General features: G+C 36.6%; 1 protein-coding gene across 1 annotated transcript in view; it reads right to left on the bottom strand.

Moving 5' to 3' along the window:
• Positions 1-317: 317 nt before the first annotated feature.
• Positions 318-24782, bottom strand: part of Grxcr1 (glutaredoxin and cysteine rich domain containing 1) — a 220689-nt gene continuing 196224 nt past the window's right edge. The window contains exons 3-4 of the mRNA XM_010625164.3: positions 10264-10329; positions 318-525 (exon numbers count right to left, since the gene is read on the bottom strand). Coding sequence (XP_010623466.1) covers positions 346-525; positions 10264-10329 — 246 coding nt within the window. The 3' untranslated portion in view covers positions 318-345. The remainder of the gene's footprint in view (positions 526-10263; positions 10330-24782) is intronic.

The raw sequence follows: 24782 nt of genomic DNA, 5'->3' as shown, positions 1-24782 counted from the left end.
AAACACTGTTAGATAATCTTTTCTTTTCTTTCATTTCTGTTCTGTTCTTTTCCTTAAAACAGAAAACACATTTAAGGAACCAGACTTTGGACATCTCGGAATGGAATTGGGTATTCCATTAATTCCAATTAGAAACTAGAATGTAGCTCAGGGCTACATTAGTTACTAAATAAATATTTATTTAATAAACCAACAAAAACAAACAAAAAAATCAAGACAGGCAATTACAATAAACAAACTTTATTGAGTAATCCAAAAACATGACTTCCTTTTTTTAAAAAAAGTATAAACCAAACTATAGCCTGTGGTTAACAAAATGAGGCTTTTTCTTAATGTAATCTCTGACTAACCAGCACAGTTCTTACAACGCTGGAGACCGTTCTCATTGCAAGCTGTACACTTCAGAGCTTTGAAAGAGTCTGTAAAACAGTTTCGAAACACTGACATCTTGCTCCCATGGCACACAGAGCACGGAAGAAAGCCAAAGCCTCCACAGGAGGGACACTCGTGTGGATGCTGCACTCTCTGTGAAGGGTAACGGAAAAGAGAGGAGAGAAGATGAATTAGTATGAACAATCCCATCAGTCTTGCTTTCTTTCCATACTGTGAGTAGTTGTGAGGCAATTTCGGCATAACGTAACTCGGCTGTGCACTTAAAATCACCTACTATTAATATACATTGGACTTAGTGGGGGGAAGTGAAGTCCTCCTTCATTGCCCCACAAAGGCCATTATAGCAGACTTAGTTTGTAAAAGCTGGTAAATGTTAGATTAAATGGTATATGCTTTCAAAAATTCCATCATATTTACCAACCAAGTAATTCAGGAGATGGTTACTGCATTACAGAAAAATACTTTAACTTTCCCTTTTGTATCTCTTAAGAGCTTTATGTCTTTGTGCACAGAATAGAGCCTCTAATGGCGAATTTGGAAAATCAGAAAACTATAAGATAAAGTGAGGAGGAGCCACTGTTAACTGAAGATCCATCATTACATTGCCGATTTGAATAAGGCTTTATTCTTTTCAAAGCACTTTCGAATGCATTATTATGTAGAATTTCCCCCCACTCCCCCCTCAACACACACAGTCATCTTCTTCAATAAAGACATAATTCATGGTTCATTATCCTCACTTTATGCATAAGGAAACAGGCATAGAAATCTCATGACATTTACGCACACCCGTAAAACTTTCCACAGCAGCCCCCAGCCTTTCTACCTCAAGGAAAGATAAAAAATCGCTAATAGCAAAATGAAAACAACTAGGCAGTGAGTTGAATATAATATTTTAAAAATTGTTTACATATATTTTTATTTGCCTTTTTGATCAAGTAGCCTTTGTCTGAGGCCACGAGTGTTTCCACCAGTTCAGAGGTGGTGTGACGCCATTACAGAGGGAACACAGAGAGAAAACAAGTGAATTGATGCTAAACTTCGACTTGCAAAATAGGAACTGAATCAATCTTTGAAAGCTCAGCTTTGTAGAAAGAATAATGATGAGAACATGATTGGGGATGGAGATACACACAGAGAGACACAGAATCAAAAGGGCATAGTGCTTAGAGAAACATGCTTAACATGCTCATACATGCATACAGGTCTTCTCCGGAGGTTCATAATTCACCTGTTAAAATCTCCAAAAATTCCAATGCAAAAGGAACGTGATTATCTGAACTTAACCCAGCAGTTCTCTACTGTATATAACTAAAAGAAATTTTTCCTAGCAAATAAATATAATTCTCTCATAATAAGGAATCTGTGGTTATACTTTGGGAAATAAACCTTAAAAACATGGTTGACTTAAAATTTATATATTCCCGAAACACTTTTCAGACATACATTTTCTACATATAGCAAGATTGACTTATGATTACAGCTTAGTTTAACTATTATGTGAACTGTGTAATTTTTAACAGCATAGAAATGTTTTTATGAAAAGCAGTGGTTGCCAATCTGAATAACACAAACAAGGAACTTTGTCAAGAGTATAGAAATTCAAAGTTCTTCCCCAAAGAAGAATCAAATGTATGTAGAAATTTTGCTATTTTGTAGTTAGGTTAGGCCATTGCCTGATATGAAACTGATGCCCAGAAAAGGTTGCAGTGAACCTAACTAAATCTCTTTTGTTTGTTGTTTTTCAGGACCTTGCACTTTCAAGGCAGGAAGCTGAACCATTGAGCTAAATCCCTGGTTTAACTAAATCTTTTATAATATTAAAATGTTCTGAAAAAAAACTGGAATAAAAACAAACCAAATGATGAAAAAGTGCACTTTAAAAAGTAAGATATATGAAAATTATCAAGTGATATCTTACCAGGTTTTAAAGAGAAACTGAATACAGGTAGATCCATGGTATTATTGAACTCATAACAGCAGGTTACACTAAAGTTATTTAATGATTTGTAAAATAAGTGCACCAACTAAAGGGAATAGGTGTTGAGCCAGTCTAGAGTCTGGAGCAAGGAACCATAGGGTCCCTGAGTCCACTACTTCATTCCTCAGAACTGGATTGTGAACAGGTCAAAGCGCCTACTGGACGGGATTGTCAAACACTGCACATAAAAATACAAGACGCTCAGTTGAATTTGAGTTTCAGATATACCACAAAGAATTTTTTGTAGGAGTATAGAACAAATATTGCACCAGACACACTTAAACAAAAAAGTTATTCATAATTTACATGAGATTTATACATAAGCAGGCATCCTGCATCGTCTCCAGTAGCTCTACAGGGCAAGGGCTGTCTGGCCAAAGGAAGATGTTTGAGCAGCAGCTATTTTTCAGTCAACACGAACTATCCAATATCTTAAAAGCCAGCACAATCATGTGTCAATATTTTAATAACTGTGCCAGTGCTAAGCTGTGCTAGTGCACACTGAATGAAAATCAACTCCTTCTCTGTCCCAGGACACTTGTACATGACCAAATTTTGGACTAGCATAAAATACATTGATGAGGACAAGCGAAAAACAACCACTATAAAATAAAATCTGAGTGCTAGAAGCTTCCTAGGTCCACTGTCTACTATGTCACTCACCCTAAACACCAGGCTGTTAGTAAACAGTTCCCAAAATAAAAACTGACAAATTTTAAAATTATTTTACATCAAGGACCTGCAATGTAGTTCATAAAGTCTACTTTTAAATGAAAAATGCCACGTTAAATCTAATAATACCAAGAATCAACTGTTTCCTCATAATTTTACCACAAGTCACAATAAATAATCTTTTCTAAAGTAAAATGACTATGTTAATATTTTTGAAAGTATATTTTCATGTTTAAGGGTAATTACAACTAGTTCAAGACCATTCTAGAATCAAGTCGTCATAATCCATGCTATTCTAACATGAGATGTGCCTTTTATTCAAAGAATTATTTAAAGGATTAAATAAGTTAATTATTTCACATTGAATAGAACACTGCCTGTCTTACATAGAATGTACAACCTGTGCTCCCCTCTCTTACCGACCTGATATGATAGAGTTATCATTGTATAAATGGAAAAATCAACTATTCCACTAAGGAAAAAAAAAAGACAGGTCACTGTTAGAAAATTGGAGATTCAAGAGCTCTCTTCTTGAGCAAAATCTATGGACTTTCCTCTGTAACGTTAGTTTCTGTTGTTGCTTTTGTTTGTTTGTTGTGCATGCTGAGATTAAAATCCAGGTCCTCATTCATTCCAGCCAAAAATATTACTGCTGAGCTATGTTCTCATCACCCATTTTGTCCTAAATGATTTACACATGGGATCCTCAAAAGTAAGAAAATTAAAGCCGGGTGTGGTGGTGCACCCTATAATCCCAGCACTCAGGAGGCTGAGGCAGGAGGATCTCTGTGAGTTCGAGACCAACCTGGGCTTCATAGTGAGTTCCAGTTCAGTCTCAACTACATAGTGAGACCCTGTCTCAAAAAACAAACAAACAAAAAAAATAATAATAATGATAATAAAAGTAAGAAAATTAAAATGATAGATGCTTTACTAATACATAGAAGTGAGGATGGTGAATGGTCTTGAGGCCACCCACTACTCTTCCTTGGTCCATCAACCTCCAGGAATAATATTTCTGTTACATCATCGAGGAAAATCTAAACTATTGACTCTTCTAATAAACGTAGATATAGTTCAGTCTTTCCTAGTTACCTGCCTCAAAGAGCACTTTCCTCATTCCAAAACCCTGATTCCAACTTAAAGTGTTACCCAAAAAGTGGAAAAGCTGGCTTTTTGTTCTACCAAGTCTAAAACTTCAGTAGACAGTTTGTCCTTAAGGAAAAACACAAAAAAATAGCTAGGAAATTTCCAAAAATTTCTGATAATGTTTCAGGCTGAAAAAATAAATAAAAAATAAAAAAATAAAAAAAGAGGAATAGCTAAGGTTAACAATAGTTATTAGTAAAAAAAATTTTTTAATGAAGAGACTGACTACAGAAACAAGCAAGTAAGGGATCTAAGATAGTGCTTCAGTGTCCTGTTTGCCAGCAAAATGAGGGACCATGAAGACCTGGTTGAAAATAACACACAATTAGAGTACTGAATCTATAGACTGTTCCTCTGCTGAATAATTGTTTAGCTTGAGGCACCTCAATTACAATGGGATTCAAGAAAGAAGGAGCAAGAAACCATTCTCTTTTTATAGCTCTTTTTGTTCATAAAGTCTTGCTGAAGGGCTTCAAAGAATACTCACAGTGATATTGTTTTACTGATTAATTCATTACACAAATATGTACTGAGTGTGCAATAGCCACTCATATCTATGTATTTTAAACTACATTTAACAATTTAATTCATCCAGTGCTTGTTAGGCATTTATTCACCTCCCTACTTGACCAAGCTTCTAAGAAAATAAACAAAAACTTTCCTGATTGTCACTGTTTCCAGAACTTCTCAATTTACTATTGGGGAAAGAAGCCACCGCATAAAGTGAAAACACAGAGGAAATTTGTAGTTTATAATACTAAATGCCTGAATATAAGAGCCCAATTCATGAACCAGATGGGATGGATGACGTAAACCCACTTGGACAGGTGTTTAATTTCCAGAGAAAATCAGATGGTATCACCTGGTGTCCCCAAGTGAGAGGGAACACTCTACAGCAACAGCCTCTGAATATGCTATGTCTGTTACCCGCTCCTGACTCTCAGGATTTAACTTCTCCAGAAAAACCTCAGGAGGGCCTTTAACAGCCCCAACCCGCTATACTCACAACCTGTGCCATTTTCAGTGTCTTCGATGTGAAGCTGAGAATCCTCCCTCTGTTCCTCATGAACAAGAAGTAGGCAGTCATCAGCCCTCTGGGGAATATCAGACTAAGGAAATTGTTACAAAGTTTACAAGAAAGAAAAAGTCAGAAAATGGTCATGATGGTAGCAATCCCAGTAGAAATGACAACAAAAGTTTGTTCCTATTTGCAGAAAAAAAAGAAAGAAAGAAAAAAGGAAAGCAAGGCAAAAGCTTACTCAGCATTTCTTTGACATATAAGAGCTTTAATATATTTATCTGCCAGAACTAGTAGGATGTTAGAACATCTTGGCTCTCCCTGGCTCTCTGCATGGACACCAAGATCTCTATCCATCTTCCTGGCATTTGTTGGGAACCCTTAGATATGTCTTTGCCTCTAATCTCTAGACTGTTTATTAATATAAATAAACAGAAATACAGAAGTAAAAAAATTTACTAACTAAATTCACTGTTTTTCACTCAGACACGTTCTTACACGAAATCATTTTCTTTCCCTTTTATCTCTTAACTGCTTTGCTTCCTCTAAAATCCTTGGATGACAGAGGATACATTCATCTGTTCACCAAACAAATATTTGGATGTCCATTATATGCCAATCCTTGTTCTGAACACAGGGCACAAACTGGTAAAAGACTGAACAAAATAGATAAGAATCTTTTGGGAGGATCACCCGCCGACTGTTCTCTCGGGAGCAGAGTGTCGCTTGTCACAGGCAGCTGTGGACGCCGAATCTCCTTGCTAATTATCATATATTTCACTTGCTCCGGCTGCCTTTGACTAGTTGCTCATATCTGAGGCTGCTCACAATTTCCATCAACAAGTCACATCCTTTCAGCTTCCCTTTCAGAGCAAATTATCTATCAGCAGGACATCTGCTGGGAACCTTGACCCAGACAATTTAAAAGTATTTGCTCTCTCCTCTTCTGATGGCCCCGATACAACTGCTAAGCCTCTTTCTTCACCATCAGCTGAAATAATGACTGAAAAGTGGGACCTGAACCAGAGGTTGTTACCGACCGCCAATGCAGTGTCTAAGTCAGACAAACTAGGAGTTCGCAAGATTTAATTTTTCTCTAAAGCTATTACCACTGGCCCATCTTCCATGATGCCCCTGTACTATCAGAGTCCAGGATTAAAACCTACTCTACTCTCTGGACCTACCATATTTTTTACTTTCTAGTAAGTTTTTCACAAAGACATCCCATATTGCCCTGACACAGTCCAATTTTCCAGATACCTATACGTCATTTAATTTGATAGTAATGACAGCTTTGCTCATGCTTAATAGTATGGGCTTTGGCAGCTGTTTAGAATCAGAAATTAAACACTTTCTGCAATGTCTCAAGTGGGTGATTTAATCGTTTCAATTTCCTTGTTGGTAAAATGGAGAAAATAATAGAATCAAATTAGCAGAGTTACTATAAGGTTGCTATCATTTAATACATACACGACAACAAGAGTATTACTTGCTACATATTAAGGGCTCAGAAGTTTCCTGTCTTTCAAGTATTTAACTCCTACTCTATTGTCAAAGCCGATTAGAAGCATAGGATTGTTTAGATTTGAATCTTATATCTCTTATCCCTTTCGCTTGGCCTTCCTAATGCATCTCTGGGTACAATCTTTCGTTTTAGTTTCCATTCAACCCACTCCACTCTCTGGCAGAATTCTGACTTTCTTGGATGGGAGAACATTTTCTACCAGCTTTACTATGTGGACAAAGCAACCCAACAGAATTATAGCATCTCACAGTTTCTAAAACAGTAAAAACCAGTATACCATTCCTTTGAAGACTAGGAATAGTCTTAAATATTTGTGCTTTATTTACATTGTCTATGAAAAGTTGATAAAGAGGAAAGCTTTTCCAAAATATTTTAAGCTGAGGGAGGGAGGGTGATTATGTTAATCTAGCATTATGGTTTTAATTGCAGAGTTATAGAATTATGGACTTAGATAAAAAGTTCAGAATATCTGTATATTAATATTAATCTGTATAAAGGAAACTATTGAAGCTTACTTACCATACTACAAGAGCCTAAAAGGTGTCATTAATGTATAGAAATAAAACAATGTATCAGCATAATAAGAAACAAAATTAATAAAATATTAGACAATGTTTCAACATTAAGATAAAAGGATACTTCAAAATAAAAGTGCAAAAGCACAAAATATAAGAAAAAAACAATGCATTTCTGTTGGAGGAAGGGTACCTTGAAATAAGCCAACAAAGAGGTAGGAAATATTGACACTCACTAAAATCAACCAGAAATTAATATCTACAGACTAGAATAAACTTTCTAAAATCAACCAAAAAGAAAAAAAAGAAACAATTCCAAAATTTTAATGGTCAAGGAATAAGAATGCATAATGTACAGAAAAATAAACGTAAAAATCTAATAAGTGTACAATGAGATGCCCAAATTCCATAGAATAATGTAACTTAAAAGATTAAAGGAATATAGCTCGATACTTATTACTCTGTGAAAAATTAGCAAATAAAACACTGTAAGTTACTTCTAGGAATTGGGAATGTAAGAAACCTCTTTATACAGAGAAGGGCTTGTTGATTGATGCAACCATTGAAAAAAAAATCATCTGGCACAAAATTAAGTATATGCATAAGCTAAGATCCAGTTATTTCTCCTGTCAGGGAAATATATAAGGAATATGTTAATAATTGTTCCTTACAGATCTGTTTGGTTGAAGGACAGAGTTGAAGGACACCTGAGTGTCTATCAGTGGAAAAGTAAATAGGTTAGAAAATAAAAAACAGTGGACAGGTGGATCAGCATTATAGAACCACACTGTCTAAAGTAAGATCCACTACCACCCACATTTGGCTATTTGAATTAAATTTCAACCAAGTAAAACTAAATAAAATTACAAATTCAGTACCTTAGTGATTCTAGTTATAGTCTAAGCACTCAATAGTTGTTGGCAATCAGTGCAAACAGACAACATTTCCATCATTAAAGAAAGGTCTGTTAGACAGTGCTGCTGTGGAGAAGTATGCAGCAGTCTGAATAAACCAATTAAATGTTCACGTAGCAATGTAGATGGTTCTTTAAAATACTGCCTAATGAAAATATTTTTGAAACAAAATTAGCTATGTTACGTAACACAATCTCCATAAATTTATAATCTGGGCAGAAAATAATAACACACATTTACCAAGTTAAGTGGTTTAAATAAAGAGATACACACTAACCTCAATTAATGGTTTCATATAGCTGGAGCAACATGTGGGAACAAAAGGAAAGAAATGAATTCATCTGGATGCTTTAGCTGAGAAAAATTTTAAACTAAAAAATACAAACTTTGGGCCAGGGATTTAGCTCAGTGACACCACACCTGCCTCTGAACACAAGGTCTTGAGTTCAATCCCTGGTACCAAACAAATTTCAGTTGATAGGTGAAGAAACCAAGATCTCAGAGGTGAATGTACCCAAATTCATATAGTGACCTATGGAGTTGAGGTGAAAGCTAAAATCCTCTTATTTTTAAGTCTAAATACTTTGACATTATAAGTTGTGAAGACCAAGGAAATTTAAGCCACTTCTACACATACAGATTGACTCTAAAGGGCTCTACTAGCTTCTGAAATCAGAAAAAACAAGTGATGATCCATTCTATCCCTATATCCTAGGGACATTCCTCTTCATAAACACTTTTCTATTATCTTGATTGGACTATAGGATCTAAATGTGATGCTACTGTTAGTATTGAAACATAAGCTAATACAAAATTTATCTGAATTATCGCTATATTCAAGCTATTCTTTGAGAGGACATCATTGTCTTTCCCAGTAGAGTAGTTGTAAATAGTAGATATTCAAAAGTATTTGTTGAATGAATACATTGCATTTTCCTCCCAGGAAATATCACAATATAAGTAAAATGTAATTCTCACAAGCAAGGAGTATATAGGATATGAATCAAATGCTGAAAGACAGGTTAAAAAATAGGAAGAGTGGGGCTGAGGATTTAGCTCAGTGGTTCTGCTGCCTGCCTTGTAAGCACAAGGAATGGAGTTCAAGCCCCAGTACCAAAAAAAAAGTGGGGGGAAGACTTTGATAAGCATCCAACAAAAAGGATTATAGGCATGCAGAGATCAGAAATTATTCTTTGAGAAGTAATGCTGCAGATGGGCATTTGAGATGGAGGCAAATGATGAATTAGAAATTAACTCTTTCCAAACAGCTCATATAAAAGAATGGTATCAAGAAAGCACACACACACACACACACACACACACACACACACACAAAACATTCATTTGAAGTACAAGTACAAGGCATGGCAGAGAATCAGAAATAAGATTAATAAAGAAGGTTATGTCAAGAAAAGTTGATAAGTCAGACATGGCATATAGATACTGAGCAATCACATGACCAGCCCAGTTACCTAGGGAAACTGTTTCATGTTTGTTGAACCAGAATAATTTTTAATGAAGTTTTCATTCTCAAAGTATCCCAGTCCAGAAGGTAAAGCATATGGTCTTGCTATGTATAGGAAGAAATGGTAAGAATAATCAGAATAATGAAAACTTCCTTTTCTGATATCATATTAATTTGATGCATTGTATAACTGAATAAGTATTTCTCTGATGCTGTAATTGTAAGTATAGGAACAAAAACTTAAATGTGCCTTTTGGACACATGATTGTTTCTTTTATGTCCAGATATTATGAGCTGGTTCATGGAAAAAATTACGCAGTTTCAATGAAGAAAAAATTTAAGTATACTTTTAGACAATTGCCTGAATTAGAGCCTATCACCAACATCTCTATTTCACAGAATTAGGCTCTAATAAAGATGTCCAGAATTTTCAACTAATAGTATGAAGTCATTAGAAACTAACATTAAAATCAGTCTGGCTAAAGCAAACCTAATGGCAGGTGATTCCAATGAAAACTGTCACATGTCCCCTGTTATATATTTGTACAAACATGAGAAAGAAATTCAGTTAGGAAGACCCAATTACAGTAAGAATGTGTTTAATGTTTTGATTGCTAAAAAGCACAGTTACCTCAATTTTGGTTAAGAGGTCTTGCAATTCTCCTGATTCATTCATTGACAAAATTTTCTCAGCACCCTATTAACAAGAGAGGGTAGGGCAGGAAGAAAATTCATTGTGTTAGTATTTGAAAAAACAAAGTTCAAGCCAGAAAAGCTTCACTCACAAAATAAGGAACACATTTTTTCCTTCTGATCTAAATATACTGAAAACCAGGAAGCACACAGACGTTCTTTAGGGTCAGATATTTGCCTCTCCAGCAAAGCTTGCAGTACAGGCAGAGAGAAAGCTGCCAGTAGGAGATGAGCTTTGGAAGTCCAGCCATGGCAGAACCAGCATAGTTGCTCAGGTGCTGGAAGCTGACTCTAGCATTTGGGAAAGGAAGCTTCTGAGCAAGTCTCCAGCCTAAGCCATCTCTGCCCTGCTCTGGGCAGCCCTGGATATGGCACCCTTAGAGTCATGCACGTAAACATAACAATAGCTAATAATAAATAATAATCATCAACCCTAATTATTTATTTTGTCATCATCTTATTTGATGTAGTCGACTCTATTGTTATTGGAAATTGAACCTTGGCAAAATTAAATAAAAATTCCAAGGTCACCCAGAAAATTTCAATATAGGCAAGGGGCTTGTTCCTGAACTGATATTTGTGACTTTCTATAACCTCACTGTGAAAGTAAGAAAAAGGGTAATGTGTGGTCTTTCCAACAAACTCCTGGTGTTTCTTTTAACTATTCTAGCTTCTTCTCACATTCCCCCACTCTATTGCCCTTTTCAAGGAAGAAGGAAAAATAAAAGTAATGACTTCTAATCAAGGTAGAGATTATGTGTGCATTGATCATTTCATAACTGAGTTACCTACCAGAGGGCATCAAGTCCATTTTTGATTCATGAACAAGTTAGGAAGGAATATTACACAATAAATATATTTGTATTCCCTTTTTTCTGAGCATGTTGGAAAACAAGTAGACTCATTTAAAAATTAAAAATGTCTTAATTTTATAGAAGTCACAATATAGTTTCACACGAACATACACACACATGAGTACTTAATATTGAGAATGGAATAGGGCCTGGGTTGTAGCTCAGTGGCACAGTGCCTGGCTGGCAAGCTCAAGATCCAGAGTTCGATGCCTGATACAAAAAAGAATTTACAATGGAATATAATTCAAAACAAGTGATGCAGAGAAAAAGTGGGCTAGGAGATCACAGTGGCAGAGGTGGAGATCTGCTTACTAAGGGTAAAGAATGTTTTCTGCAGTTGATGACATTGGATGAGGACCACAAAGAAGACTGGATGAGACTTCCAAGATAGGGCAGGCAGCTCTGCAGTGCCACCTGCATACAGCCATTGGTCTTTGGTTTCATTTTGCTTCAGTCTGTCTTATATAACTCATGCCGTCTTGATTCCCACCAGCAGTGCCAACTTAATATATTAAAACACACTATGAATGAGTACACAACGCTATAAAAAATAGATTGTATTCCTTTATTTATTGATCATTTTGCCAGAAATACAGATGTGACAGCAAATGACACATGTAAGAACAAAGGTATTGCAAGGACCACAACAAAACATTAAAGTCTGAAACTCAGTAATGACTGGTGATGTTTTAGTTCTGCTACATCCTATTTCTTTTAGGAGTTAGCTCAACTAAAATGGGAAAAACCCTCTAGGGAATTTGGCACATGGACTAAAGCTGTGCAAGAATATACATCTCATTTTTCTCAAATGAAATAAAATACACTACAAAGACTCCAAAGAAAATGAATGTACAAGAAGAGCTGTCATATGACTGCTTCCCTGCTCTCCTCTTATTTTACCATTGTGCCTTAGCCAGTTGTTTAGAATATAATGTACATCAAGCAAGGACTTATGTCATTATCCTTAAATACATGAAATTTGCGCTGCCTCAGCCAATAATTCCAATAGCGTTACTGCTAAAGAAAGAGATTACACTTCACAGGAGAAATTCAGGCTTTGTCACATCAAGCAGTGTACTGAAAGGCAGAATTGTCCCTGATCTCCAAGATACCGAGCTGTGTTGCACACAGGAACTGTCAAGTGCTCAGGGTTGAGGAAAGTTTTCCCAGTAAAAGTTTTCCCTCTCTCAGCTGCTGCCATGTAACACAGCCTCCATAATTTAGCCTGGGATGCCTGCTGCTCTTCTCCTTGGGACTGCACCCCCTTGGTCTCGTGCTCCATGCTGAGTAGTAAAAATAGCAAAAGCCTCCCATTCCCTGCTCGATTCCACATCTCTGCCTTCCACCTACCTCTGTCATTGCTATACCTAAGTGCAAGATCCTGGCCTGGAGACAAGAAAGTCAAGCAATCCCTCTGTCTAAATTTTAATGCTGCAGCAGCCACACAATATGAGTCTGAGCTTAACTGGAAATTTTCAGGGGAAAATTATAGATCCCTCCTGTCTTAGTTAGTTTTAGCATTGCTGAGACAAAACACCCAACTGCCAAAGAAGTTAATGGAAGAAAGGATTATTTAGCTCACAGTCTGTAGGGATTTCAGTCCATAATACGCTGGATCCACGGCAGGGTGGCATAGCAGATAGGCAGACAGTAGCAAAAGCAACAAGGGAACCTTAGTCTTTCTGCTCCTTTCTCATCCAGACTACAGGGATTAGGCCAGTGCCGGACCAATCAGTGTATTGATTTAGTAATCACACAACCTCCATCCCAGCATCACACAGTCTAGATTCAGCCACCTCTGAGAAAGACTCCTCTGACCACATGAGGCTGGGAGGTGGGGAAGACACCTAGACACAAGTCATAACACCTCCCATCCTGAGATTTGGAGTATGTGGCAGGGTCATTCTCAATCTGCCCTGCTTTTCAATGCATTTGTATATTCCAGAGGTCTCGCTCCTTCCCTTCTTCATTGAAGACATCCAGTTATTATTAAGCAACTCTGATGTCCACAATATAGCATATTCCCATAAGCATGTGCTTAGGAAATAACCTTTTCTGGGATTTAGTTAAGAATGTCACACAAGAATTTGTGACTTTTTAAGTAAGACCACACCATTTCATTCCACACTAGTGGAAATTAATTAATCATTCTGTTATCTGGTATAGATGACCAAGATTTCTAGGATACATATGCAGATATTTCTGACATATTTTTAATTGATTTAAAGTCACACCTTTCTTTAAAATTAGCATCATTCTGAAAATATTGATAATATTTAAGTTCTTTACAGACCTGGGCTCTTTAAACAACTGGTGCAAAGTAAGTATTCTCACCCCAAGTTTCAAAATAAAGGCATTAACACAACTTTGTTTTCAATGAATTAAGATAAGCTACTAGTATAAATGAAGCAAATTAGCATATATGTTGAAATATGTTTAAAACAACAATGGAATATGTAATTTGGGGAAATTTTTGAACTTCTCCCTACTTGCTGTTTATCTGTCTTCTAATTTGTTCTTTATTTGTAATGTTTTTCATATAAAAGAAAAAAATGCAATACTTGAGCTTGTGTGTCTGATTTATTTCACTTAACATTATGTTCTAGGGCCAAGGATTTAGCTCAGTGGTTCCAGTGCCTGCCTTGCAAGCACAAGGACTGGAGTTCAATCCACGGTACCAAAACAAACAAACATTATGTTCTCAAATTGCATCCATTTACCTATGAATTGTCTTGTACTAATTACTTTTAAGACAACAATACACAGTGTAGCTATTGTTAGCCTCTTATTGTTTAGCTATGAAATTTTGTTTTATTTTTTCATAAAATATAAAGGTGTTAAAGTTTGAAAAGAATAAGGAACGTGCCAGGGCCTTTCAGTTTATCAACACAAGCTCCTTCCAGATCTTGAAATGAAGCAGAGCTGACTCCAAAACCTATACTTTGTGTACCCTACCATGTATGCTACCTGATCACTGATATAACATAGTTGTATCTCTTTGTTTAAAAGGCCAGATAGCTGAGGACTATAAGAATCTATTGTTAGGACTCCCTTCTGACCGGGTGCCCAAGAAGTTCAAGTAAATGAAAGCTTTCACTATGAGGGCTCCACATCCAGAAAGAATGTGCCACAGAAAATAGGAAAAGTCCTAGTTTTTTTTTCCAGTACTATGTCTTAGTCAGTTACTTAAAATACATTGTGTATGCTAGGAAAAGACCCAGCTCACAAATGCCAATGTGTACATACATATATGTGTGCACATACATGCATATATTGTTATATTCATATCTATATTTATACTTATTCATATGCCCCTCCTCATCTTACTAAAAAGGCAACTTGAAATAAAGTTATATAGCATGGTAGAGTGGAATAAAATTGTAGCATACAGAAAAAGATATAAATATGTCTCAAAATTGTATCCATGATTGTGCTCGAAATTTGATTCTGAGCCAGCTTTTAGGAAGAAACAAAACTTTTCTTAGAACAGTACTCTAAATAATTCCTTACATAATTTAGATGGACAGACTCATAAAATAAATAATGTTTTTGATTACCCATAAAACTTTTGACTCCAAATAAGTGCTATTAAACAAATGGTTATTGAATCCAACCATACAAGCTTTCACCCTTCCTAGTAACTAACCAGGTTACTTTCCTTCTCACTTGTTTCCCTGCCATTTATTTATCACTAGATATCATGCTGCTTGTTAAAGTATCTTCTAGTGACTAAGGTAAAAGCAAAACTCCATATCTTGGAACATAAATGCCTTCTTGTTGTTTGCACCAATCTTCCCAATCCTGTGTTTTGATATCACAGGAAGCTAAGCTGAATTCTTCCCTTTATGATAATCTCAGGTTTTTCCATGAGATTCAATGCCTGGGTTCCTGCTCCATCCTTTGCAATAATATTTTTTCTGCTCCTTCTCCCCACCATTTCTCCCATGCATTCTTTGAGCCGAATTTAAATGCCACCTCTTCAAAAAGTATCCTTGGCTTTGCAGGCAGATTTCATCATTGCCCCTGCTGTGTTCTCAGATTACGGTGGCCTGCTGCACAGTAACCCAGTGGTGACCACAGAAGCTATGTAATGTCTTCTAGCACACAACACTCTGTGCCTGTGATCAACTCTTAAGTTTTATTGTGTGAAGATGCTCAAGACTTTTGTAGTAAATGCAGCATTAAATTTTAAACTGCTATATTTCTAATAACTGTTGATTTAAAAAACACAAACCAGGGCATATATGAAAATGCACTTTTGTGAAGTGCAAGAGACCACTTTAATGGGCCTTTATAATCAAATGCTAGATGACTGGGAGAGTGACAGGATGAACATGGTATAAATGATTTTCCCTATCACTTATCTCAGCTGGGCACTTGATGGGAACTGAAGAGCAAACCACTGCAGGCTGTCCTGTCTGGCTGCACCCTCTGATGAGGAACAGGAGGTGAGGACTCTCTAGTACTGGCTGATTGTGAACACTTCTGCTACGTAATCAGGAGAACAGATGGCAGGTTTGGCATTGCAGGAGCTCAACCAGAACCTAGCATGATGCCTGCCAAAAGAAGTGCTCAATAAATGTTTGTTGCTATGACTGCTGTGCCCACTGGAAATGGGAGATTACATCAACTTTGCCTGGAGACAGGCCAATTAAACCCTGCTGACAAAGTCAGAATTTACTCCTGGAATCAGCTCTACATTGCCTGAACCAACTGCATGGGGTCCTTGGAGATCTACACCAAACACTTCAATCTGGAAACCATTCAAAGCAGGTGTACCAATATTCCACCAGTGTCTTTCAACTTACAGGAATGCCTCCCATGGATAATATCATCCTAAAGAGCATGGATTTCCTGTATCCCTACAGGAAGAATTAACTGCAAAATTGACTACACTACTTGACTTCTTTTATGCAATTATGTAATACAGACTTTTGGATGTCATAAAATGCCTGCCAAAGACAAAGATTTTAGTTTAATATAATTAGTGCTGAGCCATTGTTTTCAGTGTAGTTGTGAAGAACAATTTCCTATAGAAGCCAAACCTAACTTTTTATAATAAAGCTATGCAATCAAATAGGCAATCAGGAGTGTATATTACTTGCTTCTTTGTTGTGGAAGGCCATCTCTCTTTCAGTTAATATCAAATTATATGAAAGTTGTACCAAATCACTAACAAACAAACCAAAATGCTATTGACGCATATTGCACTAAAAGAAGCCAGAAGGGTATTTTATGTAGTAGATCTAATATTTTCATCTGCTTCATCCCCAAATTATCTCTTCATATAAAGTAATTTTTAGAATACAATGGTAAGGTTACTAAGATTTTTTAATAAACAACTCGGAATTAAGTTGTAGACTTCCACTTGCAAATTAACTTGGCCAAGTAATTGGAACACTTTGAGACTCTGGTTCCTCATCTGTAAAATGGGTATAGCAATGCTTACAGGGTTATTGTAAGGACTACAGAAGAAGATACCTAAAAGTCTAGAACATGGCTTGACACATAATAGAAACTCCATATTAACAGTCAAGTAGTATTTTTATTATTGCACCAGCAGTAAACTCCATAAACATCAACATCAAGCGCACAAAATTTAAACAAGCATTTCCCAGCTAGTGTTAACAATGGAAAGAAGAATGAAAGATTTGCATTGTTTGGGGGATTATGTTACTATAAATTGAAAGATTGTGAAATCTTTAAGAGGGAATGGAATATTTGGGTTTAATATATGCTTATTCTTGATACAAGGTATTGAGAAGGTCCAACTTGATGGTTTATAAGGAAAAAAGGTAACATGGAATCTTAGGACTTTCCATTGCATAAAATGCTCAGCTACACTGTAAATGGTTAAAGTGTTCTTTGTTGTGGAATCTTTAGCTAGCATGTAGCTAAGGCTCTCTGAAGAGACAAAAGAGCAAGAACTGCTTGTGAACAGTATTGCTGAAGAAAACTGAGCTGACTGTTTTGGGGACACTATGGATATTTAATCAGTCAGCGGGAAAATTATTTGAGGATGATTCACACACCGTGGTGGCAATTGAGAAATACAACTTGATGATCAAAAAGTACTGACCATAGCCCAGCTTAACATGCAAGATCCTAGCAGGAAATAGTGTGCCCAGAGTATTTTATTAAGGAAAATTTGATGGAAGGTCCCCGCACCACAAAAATGTGGACAGGGCTATATAAGCCAATAAGTGTAGTGAAATAACCAGAACCTGTCAGCAACAGGAGGCTGCTACCACTCTGATGTCAAAGGTCCATGGGAACATGCATCAGAACCTTAGGAGAGATGGGACCATGGGAAAAATAAGTATAATAATTTTCCTGTAATCCTGGGGTGGAAAAAGTGATGATATGGGTAACGTGATATGCTGGGAAGGCGATAGTTCTGAGGCTATATAAATTCCTGTCTCCTCTAATTATTAGCTGTATGTGCTCTAATTTAACCTCTCAAAACCTCAGATTTTGAAGAGAAAAATGTGTCTAGTATGTAATTTTAGAAAATAAATGAGATGCTACATCTTAAGTGCTCAGCATAGTTTATGACATTCATGGATCCTGAGTAAAGAGAATCATGCTGGATTCTTGTTGTTTTTATAAGATTAACTTATGTTATAGAAATTCCAGTAAGCCTAATTCCAAAGAGCATAACTGAACATTTTTATTGTAAACTTCTTTAGTTTTATGTGAACTGCAGAGATCTTCTCTCTCTCTTTTTTTTTTCTCATTGAGTCGGTACTTTTTAAGTATACAGTACAGTTACATTCATCATTGGGATCTTGTACCTTTACAAGAAAGGTCTTGGTTCTCATTTTTCCCCTTATCCCTCCCCTCCCTTCACCCTCTCCTTCCTTCCCTATTTACAAAACCTTTATTTCCAATTTTTCATTTAGAGATCTTCTCTTATTGGGACTCTCTTCTCTTACTAACAAGAGGAGTAACTACCCTCTAACACTGCCTCTATTGATCCCTACTTTTAGTTAGAGCAACCCCTAAAACACGTCCAGGCATCCTATCCGGTGGAGAATTGCCTTTCTCATCCTCCAGTGTGGCTAGGTGCAGAGAAGTGGGTAAATCCTTCTCAGTGAGATATGAGCAAAAATGATGCATGTTTGCTCCAGGCATACCCTTAAAATTGGGCTGCCTATCTTATATTCCAATTTATTTTAACTTTTAGCAATTTGGAAAAAATGTGATAGAATGGAGCCATTTTTAACCATGAAGGTAGGGTTCACAAAATAAAAGATGGACCAGTACTAAATGAAGTTTATTTGAGAGACTTATTTGAGGCAAACATTTATAATTCATATTGTAATAGATGAATGCATAGATACATACATACATGCATACATAGACAAATGCACACATGTATGTGTCTTTGGACTGCACTTAGGTCATGCGACCAGAGTCATTATCAATGAGATTAGTACTCTTATTAGTGAGTCCCCAGAGAGTTGTATTTCCTCTTTTGGATGCAGGGAGAGGACGACTACCCATGAACCAAGGCCCTCAACAATACCAGATCTGCTGTTCTTGCTCTTAGTCTTCCTGAAATCCAATATCCAGCCTCCATAACTACAAGGAACAAAATTTTGCTTGTAGTTTTTTGTAAGCTACCTAATTTATGGCATGTTATTACAGCAATTCTAACGGACTGAGGCACATGACTTTCTCTGTGTGTACATATACATATTTATGTATAGGTAAAGATAGAGAAAGAAAATATATAGGATTTAGATATTAGAACTGGAAGGCAGCAGAAACTCTTGCATACTACCTGAAAATAACAAGTTTTGGGAAGAGAGTAAAACAGCACAACAGTAATAACCTTTTCCAGCAAAAAAAAATTGTAGGCATTTAAACTCTGTTCTTCCATTCATCCAGGGTCTCAACCTTCCAGAACTGTCTCCTGTTCAGAGAATAAAATCAAGGAAGTAATTATTCAGGGAAGATGAGAGGATAAACCTAAGTCTCTCAATCTGGATTGACAATGAAGCCAGATACTCTTTAGTCATCTCTCTGTCTTGACCTCTATAGCCAAAGAAAGCAAATTTGGTTTGTTGATTGGTCGGTCGGTCGGTCGGTTGGTTGGTTGGTTGGTTGGTTTTGTCACAATTATAAGATTTCTGTAATTCATCCCTTCAGGATTGTCCATGTTTCAGGGGGTAAGACACTGTCAGGCTGACTTTTTTTTAAAGGTGAAGCAGAAGGAAGTTCAAGCAATGGCATATTGTAAACCCAAATGAGAAAACTCCCATAGTTCAAAAGATGTTCTCCAGGCATCACTTGTGTAATCTTCACTGTACCTTCACAAGTTGCTTTTTGAGGTAGAGAAATTAAGTAAAGTAGCAAAATTGAAACACAAGGATATTACAGAAGCTGAAGATTTACAAGAGCACATGTTCAAGATCACACAACTGAATGTGTGATGGGTCAGAATTCAAAGTAGGTCTAGTTAACTTTCCAGTCTATGCTTTCCTTTGTTAGGTTCACCTTTTGCATTTATAAATATATTTAAAATAATGTCCACCTCTAGGGACAATGTGAGAACAAACTATGATACTAATAAGATACAGTGAACCTTTGAATTATAAACTCAAATGGTTCCAGAGGGCTGGTTGTAACTCAAGTTGGTTGTAAGTCAATACAGCTGAGATCTGGATGTTTATTTGGGTACATGCTATAGATAAGGAGAGGAAGATGAATCTTCCATTAACCTAATTAACCCAAATTGTTCATATGTCAGGCCAGTTGTAACTTGAAAGTCTACTGTATATCAAACTACAGTAAAGTAGCAAAACTGAAACTACAATGTAGTATACAACCTATTCAGTGCTTAATAAATACATATAACTATTATTACCATTATCATTTATTTTATTATAATCACAGTATGGCAGTATAACACTATAAATTTTGTCAAATGTTCAGTGACGGTAGACCTTGTCATTTCTTGTGCCTCACAGAGGCTTCTAGCATTTGGTTTGTGTCACCCAGGAAGGCACCCTTATGCTCTGCAATTGTTCTGATCTTTGTGTCTCTCGTTCTTTTCTTAAGCATGGATGAGAATGGGTGGAAATACGGGTTATTTGTTAAAGGATGTAAGCATAAGCAGGTCTGTATCAGGACCTTTCCCAGGGTAAAAATACAGTTCTTTCGTTAAAGATGGGCTAACAAAAAAAAGTATCCATAAAATAACTGCTGACCTTACCAGCTATTTAATAAGGCAAATCATAGACCCAAATTATAAATAGAAAAGCAAAATAAGAGGTAGGCAATAAAGAGCAGGGAAGATGAATCTTTCTCAAATGGAAAGGGAATGAAGAGATGGAGGAAAGGGAGAGAAAGGGGATGAAAACGAGGAATGTAGATGCACACGTAGCACCTCCACACAAGGACTGTAGACCTCACGTACCGCAAATGTGTGCAAGTAAGGAAATAAAAGTCTATAAGGAAAATATCCTTTGGAAAAGATGATATGCTAAATACTAAAAAGATGGAAAACTGAAAGAAATGAAAACACACTTGAAAGAGTGAAAGCCAAAATTAAAAAGCACACCCCAAGAATAAAAAGTTTAAGGCAACCAATGAAAACTAAGTATCACTGAGAAAGTGAAGACCAGGTAAAAGATACTAGTGAAATGAAGCACAACCAAAGCCACAGCAGAGTTTAAAAATTAACAGAGCCGGGCGTGGTGGCGCATGCCTGCAATCCCAGCACTCGGGAGGCTGAGGCAGGAGGATCGCTGTGAGTTCGAGACCAGCCTGGGCTACATAGTGAGTTCCAGGTCAGTCTCAACTACATAGTGAGACCCTGTCTCAAAAAACGAAAACACAAACAAAAAAAAAAACAAAACAAAATAAAAATTAAGAGAAAGAGAGCTCCAGAAACATTTTTTAAATAAAATGGGTAAAATATTTGAAAATATAAAATTAGCCAGCTATGCTATTATGAAGTATAAGAAAGTAAAAGCCAGAAAACTGCATTAGAATGTGTAAGTGGGCAGCCTCTAAGAGCCAAAGCATAAATCCTCTTAGGAAACAAGGTGGGCTTTCAAACTAAAGCACATAGTTACTAGACTATAAACGACACTACCAAAATCCTCTCTTACTCATATCAACATCCTAGCAGTTGGCCTTAACTCCTCATTTGTCTTCATCCAGATTCAATCCCTGAGTAAATCCTGCTGCTTCACTTGCAAAGCCCATTCTGGATGCATTGTTTCTCATCACCTTCACTGCTCACACCCAACTTCAAGGAGTCACCATCTCCTTGGTTTGGTTCTTGCTCGCATCTCGATCCCATTTCTTCTTCAAGCATAGACCACGATGATCTCTTACAAAGTCACAGACGATGACTATTATGGTTTAAAGCTAGAGTGTTTCAAAACTATGGAGTTCAGAGGTGGGGATTTTGCAAGGTGATGAGGCTGTCAGACTTATTCATCAGAGGATTCATCCACTGATGAGCTCAGCAGCTGAGCGTGCAGTTAGGAGATGGAGTCTGGGAAGAGGCAGGTGGAGGGGCATGATACGGAAGGGTGTCTCTCCCTCCCTCGCTCCTCTGTTCTTTACTCCCTGGTTCTCTTGAGGTGAGCAGCTTTCCACTGGGCCAAGCCCTTGCACCACCCTATTCCTATGTTTGAACCTGCCAACCATGGACTGAATGAAACTTTTAAAACTCTAGGCCAAAATAAACTTCTCCTCCTATAAGTCATGGGTGTGGGCTTAAATTTATATTTATTTCCTGCGAATCCATTATCCCTGGCCCCAAAAGAATGTAAGATCCGTGAGAGCAGATACATCTATTTATGGTAGCACTGGGACCCAACTGGCATCCATATTCACCAACGTTTCTTGCAAGTGTCTACAGAATGAAAGACAAAGCTGTACCCTCCTTTCCAAAGGACACGAATCCTCAAGATTTACAGCTAAGTAACGTGTTGAGTGCTTGGTGTCCTTGCTCTTCACCCATGTCTGGCATCTCAATCCCCAGGTGAGCTTCCTATATATACAAATAAGGAGTAAAATAGAAGAGAGATAACTAGAAAGTAGGGAGATATTTAAATACTCCCCCAAATTACATATTCACTGTTTCAAAAATATTCCAATATAATTTGTACTTATAATACTACAGCATATACTTATAAATTGTAGTATATGTATATTTGTATATTACAGTATATACTTATATATTATTGCATACAGTACTTATACTGCTAGTTTATCTTAGTTTGTTGAAAAGAAAGTTTTGTTTTTGTTTCTTTTTTGTAAGAAACTTTTTGGTTTATGCCTTTTACTTTGAGAAACTACTTTAAGACAACAATCACTACATCGTGCATTAAATATTGCAATTCTCTTATTAATTTGTTATGAAATTGTTTTATTTTTTCATAAAATAAAGAACCAAAAAAGACGTTGTCTCAAACTGTCTCAAAATATAAAACAAGGACAGTAGGATATATCTCAGTCATAAAGTATACCTATGTTTGATTCCCAGTCCCACCAAAAGAAGGAGGAGAAGGAGGAGGAGAGGATAGAAGAAGGAAGAGGAAGAACAGCAATAGGGCATGGGCAATTTATCATAGTTAATAAGCGCACATCAGTTTGTTAAAGGGAGCCATCAAATTAAATCTAATGGATGTGCTACAAATAATACAACAACCTAATACTGGAAAACATCTCAGTAACTAAACTCTGGTTCAGTATAGACCTTACATTTCTGTACCTCTTTTTGCTATGAGACTAAAATAAATATCATCTCTGCCTCTGGGATTATAAACCAGATGAAGAACGATAGGCAACAGGAAAATAGGATATCATACACATGTCCAAACAGTTACACGCAAGCCATTTGGAAGCTTCCAGTGAGATACACATACTGCTGGTGATTTACATTTTCAAGAGAAAAAATAAAAACACTTCCTCTCCAGAAAAATGTCAAGTAATTCAAATGCTTTTCTGCATAGTGCAGAATAAATCACTGTCACTGATTCCTGAAGTTGGCATTTTAAAGCTGATACCTTGCAAAAGTCAAAACTTCGATGAATGGAGATTGACTGACACTTGGCAAAGCATCAAACCCTGTGCCAATCACCGTATGCTGAGGCACGGTAGCTCTTAGCTGCTGCTCAGAGTAAATTTTAAAATAATAACAAAAATCATAAAAGCGTAGTTAAGACAAACGAAAGAGTTTTATTGAAGTCTATTTTTCCAGTTTTTATATTTTATTAATATATGCTTTCATTTCATTCTTTGTGGGGATTTGGTACATGTACGTAACATCACAATTCTATTTTATCTCTTTTCCCTTCCCACCCTCCCCTTTCCTCCATCTCTTGATTACTTTCCCATTTGAACAAAAATCTATCTCCTCACTTCTTATCATCTGTCTTTTATTTTACTCTTTACTTATACTTTGAGTTTCTCAGATAAGAGAAACTATGTGGTATTCGAGCTTGTGTGTCTGATTTATTTCACTCAACATTAAGATATCATGGTGCATTCATTTTCCTACAAATGACTCAGGTTTTTCCTTCTGTATGACACAGTAGCACTCCACTGTGCATTCCACCCTCTGTTTTCTATATTCATTTGTCTATGATCAGCAAAATTCCATTTGACCCACCTATTCCGCTTCCTAAATGATAATGATGCCTACATACCCATGTTTATAAAGGCACAATTCTCAATAACTAAATCTTGAAAGTACAATTAACATCAAACATAGTTCATTGACTACTAGGGAAGGAAAATTTGGCTAGGCTAAAATGCATCCAATTACCTCTAAGAAAGGTGTAGGAATTGAAGAAACAAAAATACCTATAGCTATACATATGTTCCAAATATTCAGGTGAAAAAAATTATGAATTGGTAATATAGTTTTCACCGCTTCTCCCCTACATTTTGGTAATGTACAGTCAGGTTAGACTTATATAACACAAAAGAAAGCAAAAGTCACATTGAATAAAAGCCAAAACTCCACCAACCATCTGACACAACTCCCAAAATTTAGTAGGGCATCTGAAATGAACAGACACTTCTAAGACAAAGTAAAAGCAGCAAACAAACATATAAAAAGTGTTCACCATCACCGGTTATATGACAGATGCAGTTGAAAACAACACTGAGATTCCATCTCACCCCAGTAAGAATGGCTGCCGTCATGAAATCAACCAACAACAAATACTGTTGGGGTTTGGGGAGATAGGAACCTTTCTTCGTTGTTGGTGGGAGTGCAGACTGGTGCAGCCACTGTGGAAATCAATATGGAGATACCTCAATCAACCTGAATTAGAAGTCCCATTTGACCCAGCTATCCCTCTGCTGGATATCTTCCCAAAAGAATTAAAAGAAGCATACCACAGTGATATATATGCTCATCCATGTTTATAGCAGCACAGTTTGTAATAGTTAAAATTTTGAAACAGCCCAATTGCCCATCAACCGGAGATTGGATAAAGATGTGGTGTTTTTATAAAATGGAGTGCTATTCAGCCATAAAGAACAAGAAACCAGAGAGACATTTATAGCTAAGTAGATGCACATAGAGGCCATACTCTTAAGTGAAATTAATAAGTAATGCTTCTTTTTT

Source organism: Fukomys damarensis, unplaced genomic scaffold (genome assembly GCF_012274545.1).
Source record: "Fukomys damarensis isolate Sample0158 unplaced genomic scaffold, DMR_v1.0_HiC HiC_scaffold_35, whole genome shotgun sequence".
NCBI classification, from domain to species: domain Eukaryota; kingdom Metazoa; phylum Chordata; class Mammalia; order Rodentia; family Bathyergidae; genus Fukomys; species Fukomys damarensis.
Note: the sequence above shows the minus strand (reverse complement) of the source record. Positions and strands in the feature narration are given on the sequence as shown.